Source organism: Pelodiscus sinensis, chromosome 2 (assembly GCF_049634645.1).
Source record: "Pelodiscus sinensis isolate JC-2024 chromosome 2, ASM4963464v1, whole genome shotgun sequence".
Lineage (NCBI taxonomy): Eukaryota > Metazoa > Chordata > Testudines > Trionychidae > Pelodiscus > Pelodiscus sinensis.
Window position 1 is genome coordinate 100,076,117 of NC_134712.1, and position 14,085 is coordinate 100,090,201.

Sequence of the window (14,085 nt, forward strand, 5' to 3'; positions counted from 1 at the left end):
GGATTTTAAAACAAAGCTCCAGTGAACCTAGAAAAATATGTTTAGTATATAAAAAAAATCCTACAAACAGCACAAAAACTCTAGGCAGTCTTACTACATTTTGTTTTGTGGGTGACCGACGAGATCACGTGTGTTATGACACAATAGAATGACATGAAATTACTTTTACATAATTATTCAAGGAAGTAGTCATGTAAAATTGAGCCAAAGATGTTGTGTTCAGAGGACAGCTTCAGATCTGCAAGAGCAAATTTGTTTTTTACTCTCAAATCTTCCTGCTTGGCTCTTTTAAGCTAGACACTCCTCTTTTATTATGCACATTCACCAAAGAACACATTGTATAACAGAGATGATATTTGTCCAAGGGTTGGCACCTCTACTTTTTCCAAAAGAGCCATGGTCTCATCAATTATGACAAATGGTCAAGACTTTAGTTTTATGGTGAATCTAATTTTGCAAAATTAGAAAGAAGAGTCTGGCTCCCAAGAATCGTCAACGCCCTAACCCACAGGAACAAAGTGTTCTGTGAGTTCTTCACTCAAAGTGCTAACCCACACTTAATTTTGTGTCAGTAGTGGGTTATCCCCAACACAAAGCAGTATGGCTCTAGGCAAAGGCAAAGGAAAAGGAGGGGAATAAATGACATCTCAGTGATGTAACAATAGCTGAGACACCATACACATGTAGAAGTAATGCTAACAGTTGAAGGATGCAACTGCAAAAGGAAAGAATTTCAGAGAGAACCTTCAGTGATTGCACACAACCCTGCAGCCTGGGACCCTATTGATGCTGTCATGCAATGGGCAGGTAGAAGATTGCCTGGGATGCATTTCATAATTTGCAATTGTCATAAAAAAGTGAGTTTCTTTCAGCTGGACACTTACCTGTGCTCTTCCCATCTTGGGTTTGGATTACTCAAATGTACTCTGCCTGAGCCTCATTTAAAGACCATTTGCTAGTGCAAATTGTAGATACCCACCTATTTGGTGATACTGTCCACAGAGAGGACCCTACCTCTGAACTCCTACATCTACACTGCTTGCTAGTTGATTATCAGGTGAATTTTAAGGTATATCTTTGATCTAGCCCAAAATATTTTTGTTTCTATCTTACAGACCATCTCCCTTGACCAGTGTTACAGCATTTGGTCCATGTCCTGTCCCCCATGTTGGTTTGTCTTCCCAACTTTTCAAGGGCCAAAAGCTCCATTATATCTTCTTCCCCCTCCCTCAGCTATATTTTGTGGGATCTAATATATACTAAATCAGTTGGTTTTTATTCTAAACCAAAGTACAGCGTTCTGCATATTGCTAGAACTTTTCCCCCACCAGGTTTTTTCTCTGAAATGATGACCCTGATTAGTGGGGGTAATTAAGGTAATAGGCCCCTGGTTTAAATAGAAGGCTAGTGCCTTGGCATCTGGAATTCATTCCTCCTTTCCATCCCCTACTGATGCTGCAGAGCTCTTTAAGGCTCATCTGTTCCCCAAGTGTTCCCTAGGAGTGGAGTTTGAGCAGGGTTATGCAGAGGCTGGATGGAGAAAAGCTTATTTTGATGGGTATGATAGTTGTTTAATAGTCCTTTTTGGCACAGTCGCAGTATCTGGCTTTCTACACAGAGGAAAAGATTGTGCAGTCTAGCGCTCTGGAGAGGCTTTAAACATTGAAATAATGTTTCACATATGGGAAAACTGAAGCATGGTTCTGCCATGACTTACCCGAGGTCACAAAGGACTTCTGTAGTAGAGAGAAGAAAAGTCCCATGTCTTCTGACTCGTATGTCTGTTCCTTTTAACCACATGATAACCATTGCCCACATGAGCACCCTTCTCTTCTTCCCAAAAGGGGCAAGGCTCTCTATTATTCTTTGGCTCTCTATTGCTGCATTTAGTTTGTTTTCTCAAAGTTCAGATTAATGATCCCGCATCATTAATCTGATGCTGAGTGTTCAGTACTAAATTGTGTAGGATCCATAACACTTCTCATGATACTGATACACATTTTTTAGATCAATTTCAAGATCAATTTAAGCAAATTGATCTTGAAATTCTCTTTTATATTGAAGAAACTGAAATGTTTGTATCAAGCTGAATATTAAAGATATTTTAAAAACTTGAATATTGTGTTGGTTATTAATCATTTGTCATGTGCAAATACTGTAAAAAGTCACACTGGCTGAGTGGGGTTTCAGTGAAGCAATATTGTACATAGCTCACAGTTCTGAGGCTTATATATGTATGCAGCATTTACTTTATAGGTCTTAGATTTAATTCCCTTGTTTACCTTTTTGCGAACAGATAGCTGCAAACAGTTTACGAAGAATCTCTGCATTTTTTTTCCATGTACTATGTGGTCAAAAAAATCCTTTCTAAATCAAGGTATTAGTATTGATTATCTTCCTTAGAGGCCAGGTTATGATACCCTTGTGTTGAATAGCACTTTACTCCTTGAAAAGTACTATTTGTGAAGCTAGTAAACACATGTACCAATAAGTTGCTGTGTAGAATAGAGCAGTCAGCATTGCTTTAGTTATTCTTTCAGTCAAGTGTGTGCATTTTCTAATTCATTTCCAACTAAATCTTCTTCTTGTGTGCCTTTCAGAATGGGATCATTTTTTCAGATAGCTTTAGGAAGTCTATTTCTTAGGACAGGTAGTTTTCAAAGTATTTTGTCAGATACTTTAACATGCTAAAGGCATAAAGAGATTGGAAGGAAACATACAACATATTTGAACTACCTTTCTCAAAATAAACATTCCAGTTTAGATCATTGAAATGTACTTCCCAATCTTGAAAATGGCCACTTTTGCTGACGCAACATATGGCATATTAGGATAGGATAATGTCCACAAATCATTGCATTTTACAAAATATGACAGCCTGTGGTAACATTTTCAAGGGGATTTTTAAATGTTCCTATTCAGATAACTTGTTGGCCAGCCCTACTTGTAATTTTCAAATGCCATCATATTCCTTCCAACCCTATCATTGTGCTAATTAAATTTTGTAAGTTGAAGATGGACCCAAAATGCAGAGTTTGGATCCAGAAGTTCCCAAAGTTTCAGTATGCTTATTTTGAGAGGCTGGAGTTGGTCCCATCTTCTCCTCCAAAAACACTACCTTGTGATTAAAAGTTTACTTTCTAAGTAAATCTCTAAGGTTGGTGGGGAATTGCTTTGTTTTGTTTTTTGATATTGGTGCTAGTGTTTCCCTCATACTTCTCTGGCTCTTACAGCAATATCTATTAGCACTTAGAACACTCCAGGGACAGGATGTGCCAGTATTAGCAATACAATTCTGCATGCAGCACGTACTATCGAGAAAAGTTGGGATTTTTTTTTTTTTGGCACTGTCAAGATGAATAGCTGTTTATAAGTGAAAATCAAGATAGCTCGGTGGGAGAAGGTGTTGTGAAAGAAGTGACTTCAGGGCTTAGGAATTTAAAAGAAATCTTACTGCAGGCAACATTAGCATGATTAGCCAAGCAAAGTAATTTGCCTTCCAGTGTATCCTGTTTCTCACTGTTGCACAAAATTACATACGGTGACATAGGGCAAAATTCTGATCTCAGTCACACTTGGGTAAATTAGGAGTGACTCCACTGATTTCAGTGCCATTAGGTTAGTGTAAAACTAGCGTACATAAGGTCAGAAGAACCAATTTCAGCATCTCCAATACCAGGTAAAATTATACAGATGCAAATATCTGTTGATGCTATTTGATATTGTATATTAAAGGATATCTCTCAAAACTGAGAAGCACATATTAATCATAAATTAGTCAAAATGACAATAGAAGATGACCTATTTTCACTCCAAAACCAAAACAGATTTATCTGTGCCCTTAAGCTTTGTCTGCATCATCTACATTAAAACAAAGTTTTGAGGAAGGTACTGCACTGAATATTCAAATTTACTCCACAAGGGGGGAAAAATCCCTCTCCAAAATTTTGGGGTCTGATTCTCATTTTCAATAAAGCCTCTTTTATACTGTTTCAGCAGGGGATTTAAAATTAAAATTGGGCCCCTTAAGTGAAGGCATATTCATGCCAAATAAAGTGTGATCTATAGGAGAGCAACATTTTTATTATGATGAATGTAGCTGAGAGTAACTTTATTGCCACTGTTCAACCACTGGGGTATTAAGAGAAGAGCTTCTGCTTTGAGACTGTGTTGCAGAGGGGAAAAGATAAAAATAGGGTGTCTGACGCATGCATCCCATGCTGCAAGCCAGGATACAGAAATCTTTATAACCAAATACAGTATTCCAGAACATGCATGGAAAATAGGCACGTGTGTGAGTGTGTAAATTTTTTCCCTAACCAATAGGAATATTCATTTTCTTTCCCCCTCACTGCCTTCCCCTTTTACAGCCATCTTGTACATATTTCTTTTACCTGCTTACAACTGTAAAAGTCAAGTGACTCTTCTGGCTTTGTCTTCATTGTCTACCTGGTCCTTGTCACACTGCTGAATGTGACAACTCTTAAATAGTTAGAGGTGTGACAGGATATTCTTTCTTGTGACTTGTTCAGAGAGAGCAAAAGATAGGCCATTCTCTAGATATCTGCTTGCTGCCAAAAATTCATCAAAAGCCCAAGTCTGTCTGTCACAGCTATTGATAGTGGTTGCCTGATCTAAAATTAGGGATGCACCGTACGTGTCCTTTTTAAATGTTAATCCTTGCATTACATTTTGTTGCTTCTGTTGGCATAGGTGATTATGTGACATAATGCAAACGTAAATAACATGATGCAATGGATAAAATTTAACAGGAAATGAATATTTGAGATCAGATGGCTCCTACTGCATGGGTAGGTCTGACGGTACTTACCCAAACAAAACTTTCATTGCAGTGTATAACATGAAGTCAGTGGAAATTTTATCTGAATAAGGACTGTAGGTGAGCTCTGTATTGAGTGAGCAACCTATGTGAATTATGTATTTATATTTTTTCAGTGTGGGGGCAGTGGAGCATCTAATGATTTGTTGGGGCTTGAATGTCCATGTGCATTGGCTGCCATTAATGATATCTATTTTCAGATTGAGAACTAAATAGATAACAGGGAATAAGATTCCAAAGCCAGCTAGTAGTTCATCACCAGGTGAGGTTGTTAGGCAACTTTGATTTAAACAAAACAGTCTGGCAATAGCAGAGCCTGGTCTAAGGCCACCATTTTTTCAATCCCTTTGTCCTGATTCAGCAAAACAAATAAGCTACATCTACACTGGCATGATTTTCAGGAAATGCTTTTAACGGAAAAGTTTTCCATTAAAAGCATTTTCGGAAAAACGCATCTAGATTGGCAGGAAGCTTTTCCGGAAAAACACTTTTTGCGGAAAAGCGTCCGTGGCCAATCTAAACACGCTTTTCCGCAAAAAAGCCCCGTCGCCATTTTCACGATCGGGGCTTTTTTGCGGAAAACACTACTGTGCTGTCTACACTGGCCCTTTTGGGCAAAAGTCTTTCGGAAAAAGACTTTTGCCCAAACGGGAGCAGCATAGTATTTCCGGAAAAGCACTGATGATTTTACAGGAGATTGTCAGTGCTTTTCCGGAAATTCAAGCGGTCAGTGTAGACAGCTGGCAAGTTTTTTCAGAAAATCAGATGATTTTCCGGAAAAACTTGCCAGTGTAGACACAGCCATAGGTCTTAAGAATATGTTTCACTTCTTTTGCTGAGTCAGGACTTTGCCAGTTCTTCAGTCAGTCTCTCTTAACTAAAAAGTCACACTCCTTAATATAACTCCATGCATGTTTATTTTAATTTTTCATCATCCATAAAGAGTGAGTGGAGTTAGAAAAGAGAATCTTTAAAAGTAGCATTGTGGAGTTATACATGTCATCTCTTTCAGTGACTTCCAAATCAACATTCATTCCATTTACAAGTAAAAATATGTTTCTTGCCAGCCCTCTCTATTCCCCCTAGCACTCAAGCATCCAGCTGTATTCTTTCTACCTCTTACATTATCACCAGTTCTGCCCCTTACATTAATGCTAAGGTTCTCTGATTGGAAATGTTGATGAGGCATGAGGCAAAATAGAATTCAGATTGCTCTACCATAGCTGTATTCAGTCTGCTGTGGTAACTGTAGTAAACAGCATGCAGGGGCAGAATCACATTGAGATGCTTGTACCACAGGATCACAGCTTGTACTGGATCTTGAGACATTAGGAATTAAAGGTGGAACATTTCATTTTCATATACAGTATAAATGTATATACTTACAAGTCCTTTTTGTCTCTAAGGAGAATCAAGTGTTTTGTGTACAATACTCTTTTATGCATTTAATTGGACTGGCTATACTAATAATATAATAAAACTTTAGTAGCTATATACAAGATTAACAGCTGGAGTCAGATTCCTAAAGTAGGAAAAAACAAATCTATTCCTTTTAAACCTGAAAGACTGTGAGGATAATAATGTGTTCTGAAGCCCCTGCTAGTTTGATGGGCAAGTTAGCACAAGTGATAGAGAATCTTGGTAAATGTAGAATCAAACCAACAAGAAGCTGAGAATTGCTACAGTACAGTGATATACAACCTTCTTTCAGCTGTGCTTAAGTTTGTGGCATAGACCCCTGCTGGAAAAGTATATCCTTTGTTAAAATTTCTCTCTGAAAGTCTTGGAGCTGTAACTTCTTACACTTATTCAGGCAGCAAATTAGAAGGCCCCTGCTAATATTAGTTTCTGATTCAAAAGAAAATAAGGCTTTTTCCCCTGCTGCTTGTGGCTGTTGAAGTGGTTAATTGAACTAAGGGATACAGACCATGCTACCTGTTTGAAGTGAACACTCAGACTTAGGTCTCCTTTTATCTTATAATAGTACTAGCATTGGCTTAGTGCCATGTACTGGGGGGGGGGGGGGTTCAGAAGATTTAATGAAAATCATAATGCTTTAAATCTCCCCCATAATAAACCATGCTTACTTGCATTCAACCAAATGGGTTGTAGGCCACCTGTTGCTACATGCAAGGGCATAAGAGGGGCCAATCTAACTAGTTCTTTAAAGAGAGAGAAACGAGAGGAAGAGGAAGAAGTTAACTGAAAAATTCAGACTTTTTAACTAATTTTACTTCATTTACTTTTATATCTGGCAATGTTAATGTAAAAAAGTAGCATGCTTTTAAAACACTTCTAGCTCAGTCTGCAGGTGAATTGCTACTATAGCAATGCAGAATGGATAAATACTGTCGCTAAATTACTCACACTCTTTTTCCTGCCTCTATGTACTTTAGAGAGGAATATAAAAATTGCCATACTAGATAAAACCATTTGGCCCAACAATTCTAGTCTTGCCACTGCAGAAGGCAGGGGATATTTGAGGCTTCCGAGGAAGGTGACCAAATGCACAGTGCACTTGGCCGATGGTGTAAAGCTGCATATGGGAGCGAATTCCCTGACTGACGTTGTGGTTATGTTAGAACCTGCAACATGAAATGTGATGTAACAATATATAACATCTCTCTACTGGGAAGAGGGGTTCATGTTTGTATTTGTAGTATAGAGGATTGTTTTGCAATTCTTCAAGAAGGAATTGAGTGAGCCAAAATAGCTTGAGATTTTCTTTGCTAACAATATTTCAGTTCCCTGTATGGTAGCAATACCACAAGAAGACCAGACCTCACAACTGGTTTTCTGAGGTATTAACAAGAGCAAAAGGAGATAAAACACCAATATCTATTATATTGGACTTCAGGTTTAGCCATCTACTACAGTTTTCAGCTGTATTTGGGTTGGTGTTGCATCTGCACATGCAGCAACTGAAAATGGTGTTCATAAAATGACTACTTATAGCATCTGGGCAACTCTGTATGAACTGTTATTGGAGGGCACTAATCTTATACCCTACTGACAAACTCGGAAGATTACGTACCACCAGTGTACACCCAGTGCTCTCTCAGGTCCCTGCTATATCCTCAGTCATGTGGGCATGGAGCTTAGCAGCCAAAAAATTCAAAACCAGTATTTGTTGTTAATACTTTTCTGTGTCTGATTGGAGGATGATGTTAGGATTAGGAAATAAGCTAGTTGCGATGCATCTTGTTTTAGTGACAAAGCCATAAATAGGAGGAAATGATAGAGCCCTTTATGTTTGACTAACACACACTTTGTACACAGCAATAGGCTCTGCTTGCCATGGCATGACGGTAGTGGTGAAAGCCATCACCAGTTCTCCTGGATTCCTATCTGCCAGCTGGCATTCAGACACTAGGACACTATGGGAGACTTAACCAATTAGGACGGGAGAGTTCCTCCCACACTCTACACAGCCCTGCTGGCTGGATTTGCTTGATCTGAGTGTGCTGTGTGTTGTTTCAGCCAAAACTCTGATCTGAGACTCATAATCAGAAGGTGACAGATCAGCCAGGTGAGCCAAATCAGCAGGGGTTGAGCAAAGATTGTCTCAGTTTGAGGTCACCCTTTGCTTGACGGTAGCAATGGTCCACTCACGTTTGATCCCATTTTAGTTTGGTCTTCACTTAAATCTAAAAAATGTGCATCAGTATCAGGAAAGGAATTGCTGCTTGTGTTAGTGAATTTCTTGGAGTAAATATCTGAACTGTAAGCCAGCACGATGTATGGTCAGCTGCTCATGTCCCACCCCATTAGGTCAATTTCAGATCTCTCTTATATCTATGCAACTCCATCAGTGCATAAATACAACTGACTTAATTCACCATGGGTTGACACCAGTGTATCTGAGACCTAACTCTAATCCATGGGCCCGAGCCTGCTCTCACACCAGCATATGTCAGTCACAACTCTGATGTCAGTGAGGCTCATGTGTTGTGAGTGGGTGCAGTCAGGCCTATAGGCTTCAATGAGATCTGGGTGCAAATTATCCAAGAATCTGACACTTAGGTGAACAAATAATCTCATGCATATATTCTATCCCCAGTCTATCCCAGGCAGCATTCACCAGTATAAAAATAAATTGGGAAAAAAGGAAGGTACACAGACCACAATTTGCTAGTGATGGTGCAGGAATACAGGGAGTTCAGGGTTGAATTGTGATCATCCCTTCCAGTCTCTCATCCATTGGTTTTGCTGCCCTTAGTATTGCTGTGGAACATTGACACCATTGTTTTTCATAGAACACTGATCTAGAGAGGTAATATGAAATTTTTGAATGCATGCAGCAGGACTGTTCAAAGGCTACCTCCAACTAAAGTGCCTCAGGTAACTGAGAATAATGAGATGTTTTCTGAGTGCACCTTTTTATTGTACCAATATAATGTTACAGGAAAAAAAGGGGGCTTAACACTTAGCACCTGTCACAAGTTTTCTCCTTGAATGAGACTCTCTTGCTTATAAAAATTTAATTGATTCCCAACAGTTTATGTGGATGGTGCTTAGTAGGAGTTTTCTGTTCTCTTGCCAGCTACACGGTTACTTAGAAAGTGAGCCGCTCACGCTACAGCTGTTCATTGGGACTGCAGACGACCGCCTGCTGAGACCTCATGCCTTCTACCAGGTTCATCGAATCACAGGGAAGACTGTTTCCACCACCAGCCATGAAACAATACTTTCCAACACTAAAGTCTTGGAAATTCCACTTCTACCAGAAAACAAGATGAGAGCAATGTAAGGCCTATGCACTGTATCTGATTGCTTAGCAGTTTCCTCTCAGTCTACCCTCTTGAATTTTTTGTTGAGTGTATACTGCTGCTTTTTTCCCCCCTGCTGAATCTTATAAATAATCTAACTTCCGAGGAGGTTTTCAAAGATCTGTTTGGATGAATTGCCCCTAATCTGCTTAACCCCTCCTCTTCCCCAAATAACCCTTTGCAAATATTTATGACAACTGCTTAGTGCCATTCTAGAGTTTCAGTCAATGTCCTTATTTGCCATTTAAAATGAGTATCTCAGTTACAGGGCTGTAAATATCTTCTATCTCAGCTCCTGCATTTAGGTTCTAAACATGACACCTCTTTACTCCTGTATGCAGTACTACAAGAAACAGAGCCAGTTAATATGTAGCTGTGCGTTGGGGGAAACCTCACAAAGAATATTTCCAAATAATTTAGCATGTTTTTAAAACATAAATAAATAGAACATCTTTGATAAAGAATCCTTATTCTTCCACCATGAAATGTGTTTGAGTCAAGATGAAACAAAATGTGACAGTAGAAGCAAAACTTATTGGAACTAACGGTGGTAAAGATGCTCTAAGTGAGAAATAAATGTAAGGTATAATTATTCTTGCAAGCTCCAAGGATGAAATTCACTCCTGTGCAGAGGGGCCTATGTCTCTTTTAATTCCCAAATGAGGTCTTCATTGAGATGTGTAGTTTCTCTTCACACAGGTGAATTTCATCCTAGGACAATATTGAGAGAGTGAAATTCGTCCCAGTTCACAAGACTTGGATGAGGCTCATCAAATCTTTTACTCTCCAGCATTAAGGTTTCAAGAAATACAAAGAACCTTGTATGTGTCCTCTGCACTGGGGTGAATTTCACCTATATATATATATGGGGTAAAATCCTGGCTCCACGGAAGTTGCTGGCTAAACTCCCATTGACTGGAATAGGGCCATACTGTCACCCATAGTCTTATATTTGTATATTTATTTACACATACGCTTAAAAAAATCAACATGCAGACAACAGAAGCAGCCACAACATGTATTAGAGATCTGAATTAACTCCAGTAAATCTTGAAAGGTGTAAATTAAGGCTAAAACTCTACGTTTAATTTATCTTATAACTGCTACAGTGGTACCTGTAGCAAGGCTAACAGGGACCAGATTGATTGCTCAAGATGTTGTGTCTCTAGACTTTCATTTTGCTATACAGTAGAATGGCCCTGCAACACTTTTGGTCAAATTATTAGGTGTTAATAGACGCAGCTATTGGAACTGCACCTTTTTATACCCGCAGGGTACTTGTTTGGCCCTCTCTTTGATTTTTTGACAAGTAAGAAATGTATTATTTTTTTCTGTTGCCATAATCATTATGTTAAAGGCGACTGAAATGATCTTGTGCCAAAACTGATAGATTTCGTACAGCAAGTTGTCAAGATTGTAATAAACAGAGCTAGGTGAATAATTGATTTTTTTGATTTTGTGGCTGAACTGAAAAAACAAACAAGGTTTAATTGGTTAAATGAAGCATTTCATTTCCACATTTTTTTAAACAAAACATTTTGGCTTTTTCAGAATTTCCCCCCTTCCCCATTTTTGGGCTAAAACTGTTTTGCTCAGTTCACCCCAAATTGGTGAGATGTTTTGATCAGCCCCCACATAGTGCAATTTTCAGTATAAAAACTATTCATCCAAAAAAAGTCACCCAACTCCAGAAATAAAGTCCCATCAAGCATCACACACAATGTTTTGACATTTATAGGACTTTATATCTCTATAGCTTAGGCCTCACACTCCCTTTGTGAAACCGTAACAATGGGGTTCAAGTGCAAGTCTTTCTTATGGTTATGTGCATTTAAGCACCAGTGCAGCAAAGCACTTAAGCAAATGAGAAATCCCATCCGTATTCACTAAAGTACTCAAGCACGTGTTTAACTTTAAGCATATGCGTATTCACATTGGCTTCAAATGGGTCAGCTCAGCTGCTTAAAGTTATGTGTGAGTTTAAGTGCTTTGATGCATCAGGGTCTCAAACTAGATCCTTAATTAATGGTTTGTTAAATTCCTTTGTTTTTAAATAGGAGCTAAGAAAGATCTTTGAATCTATGAACCTATGAATGACCTTTCAGTTTGCTCCTGAATAGAATTCTTAGATGTCTTGGGGACAGGGTGATCATATTTCCCAAAGGGCTTGCCCAACCCTGTCCCCCTCCCGCTCTGAGCATGGGGCTGGCATATTCTCTCCCTTTCCCCCTGCCTCTCTCTCACACAAGGCTCTCATACAATCCCAGCCTGCTCCTTGCAGGGGTTGGTGTCGCCCTTCATCCGAGCTCTGCCCCCTTCCCCTCCATGTGGCTGAGGACACTGCTTTCCCCAAACCTCTCTCTCCCTCTTCCCTACACCCCCAGCTAGTGGTTACTGCTCACCCCAATCCCTGTTTCCACCAGACAACCCCTCCCCACAGAGGGCTGGCATTACCGCTCATCCCCCAGCATGTTCTTCTGTGCCCACTAGGGCTACACCTAGACTGCAAGCCTCTTTTGAAAAAGTGTCTAGACTACAACCAGTACTTTTGAAAAAGCAAGCCGCTTTTTTGAAAGAGAACACCCCGGCAGTCTGGATGCTCTCTTTCGAAAAAGCACAGTTTGCATTACATAGTGCCTTTTTTCAAAAGAGCACTTTCGAAAAAAAGGCGTTCTTCCTCATAAAATGAGGTTTTCCATGGCCGATAAAACTGCTGCTTTCTTTTGATTTTCTTTCGAAAGAATGCGGCAGCAGTCTAGACGCAGGGAAAGTTTTTTCAAAAAAAGGCCAGTTTTTGAAAAAACCATGTAGTCTAGACACACCCTAGGGGTGTTTGCCTCACTTTTCTGGCAAGAGCAAACAGGACTGACACCCACTTGCAGAAAAAGTCAGGATGGCCAGGACAAGGATTAAAAAAGGGACGGTCCTAGCCAAAACCGGATGTATGGCCACACTGCTTGGAAGAGAGGGGAGAAGTGAAACTGTTTGAATGTGCATTGAGTATTTTATTTAACTGCAAAATAAAACTGAACCCTATGCATATCCAGTATAACAAAATGTGTGCTAGAACTCCCTATCCAAAAGGAATATATGTATATAGTAAACATATGCCATTTTCATTTTGTTTTAGTGTATTTCTGTACCTTATGAATTAATGTTCTGTAATATTTAATTTTGATCTGTCAATGCAAATCTAGCAGGATTAGCCATACTAGAGGGTACTCCTACCTAGTAGGAATTCCTGTCTGTCCCAAAGATCCTATGAAGACATTAGACTGGGACTCAGGTTTTAAATAAATAAACAAAAAGGGGTAGAAATGTTGAACTTGTGACTTTCTGGAACCTGCAGTGAATTAGCTGAAATCTCGTGTGCCATCTTTTGAACAGCATTGACTGTGCTGGGATATTAAAACTTAGAAATTCAGATATTGAACTCCGAAAAGGAGAAACAGACATTGGAAGGAAGAATACACGAGTGCGGCTGGTCTTCCGAGTTCACATCCCACAATCCAACGGAAGAACTCTGTCTCTGCAAGTAGCATCCAATCCTATTGAGTGTTGTAAGTAGCAACAGCCTTCTTACTCTTGCCAGGTATTGTACAACCAATTGCCTGACATAAAGTCTGTCCTTGTCAGTATGATAAATGTTGTTTCATTGCATCTGTCCATCCTCTGAAATGTTCTGTTTGCCTCAAAAATGTATTTTACATGGCATGAAAAATGTTACCTGTTTCCTTGGCAAAACAATATCTTGTCCCCTGTGCATTGACTCCTACAGGAAGTGCTTCTGCAATACTTAAGGGCCATGTTAAGCTGGTGTTTGAACTTGAATTGACTTGGGCAGGTTCCTTTAAGCAGAGAGGCCCTTTCACAGGGGTAACTGCTGTTAAGAGTTTTGGAGAGCTCCCATCCAGCCTCATCTCTCCCACACCAAAATGTCCCTTTGACAAGGAGCCAGTGAGATATTTAAAGATGCCGCATTAGTTTTAGTTTACTACAGTTTCAGGAAATTCCTAGAATCTGACCTTCAGTCTTGGGGTCTTTTTAATAGAACAAACATCACTTTATAAACCTGTCAGATTTGGACATAGACTTTCCTGCCCCCCACCTCTAGACTCCCATTTCATTTTGCTCCATAAGCCTTGTAAATACAGAAAAAGACTGTCACTTCATTTAGCTTTACAGTTTTTGTCTAGCTGGGGATAATCAAGTTTCATTCTAATGCCTGTAGCTTTGACGGCTGGATGAAATGCCACAAGCTTTTGGAGGCTCTTTTTTTGGGCTCAGATTAGCAGCCACACATTCAGTTTCTAACCAACTGAGCAGTTATTCTCAAACTGTGGGTCAGGACCCCAAAGTGGACCATGACCCTGTTTAAATAGGGTTGCTAGGGATGGTACTAGACTTGCTGGGGCCTGGGCCTGCAACCCAAGCCCCAGCCGCTTGTTTAAGTTACATTTTGTGAAAGATCCCATT

The 14,085-nt window shown here is 39.5% G+C and overlaps 1 protein-coding gene across 6 annotated transcripts in view; it reads left to right on the plus strand.

Moving 5' to 3' along the window:
* Nucleotides 1-14,085, plus strand: part of NFATC1 (nuclear factor of activated T cells 1) — a 140,345-nt gene that overhangs the window by 48,644 nt on the left and 77,616 nt on the right. For all 6 annotated transcript variants that reach the window (XM_075921107.1, XM_075921105.1, XM_075921108.1 and 3 more), the window contains exons 4-5: nucleotides 9,384-9,586; nucleotides 12,997-13,169. In XM_075921107.1, coding sequence (XP_075777222.1) covers nucleotides 9,384-9,586; nucleotides 12,997-13,169 — 376 coding nt within the window. The remainder of the gene's footprint in view (nucleotides 1-9,383; nucleotides 9,587-12,996; nucleotides 13,170-14,085) is intronic.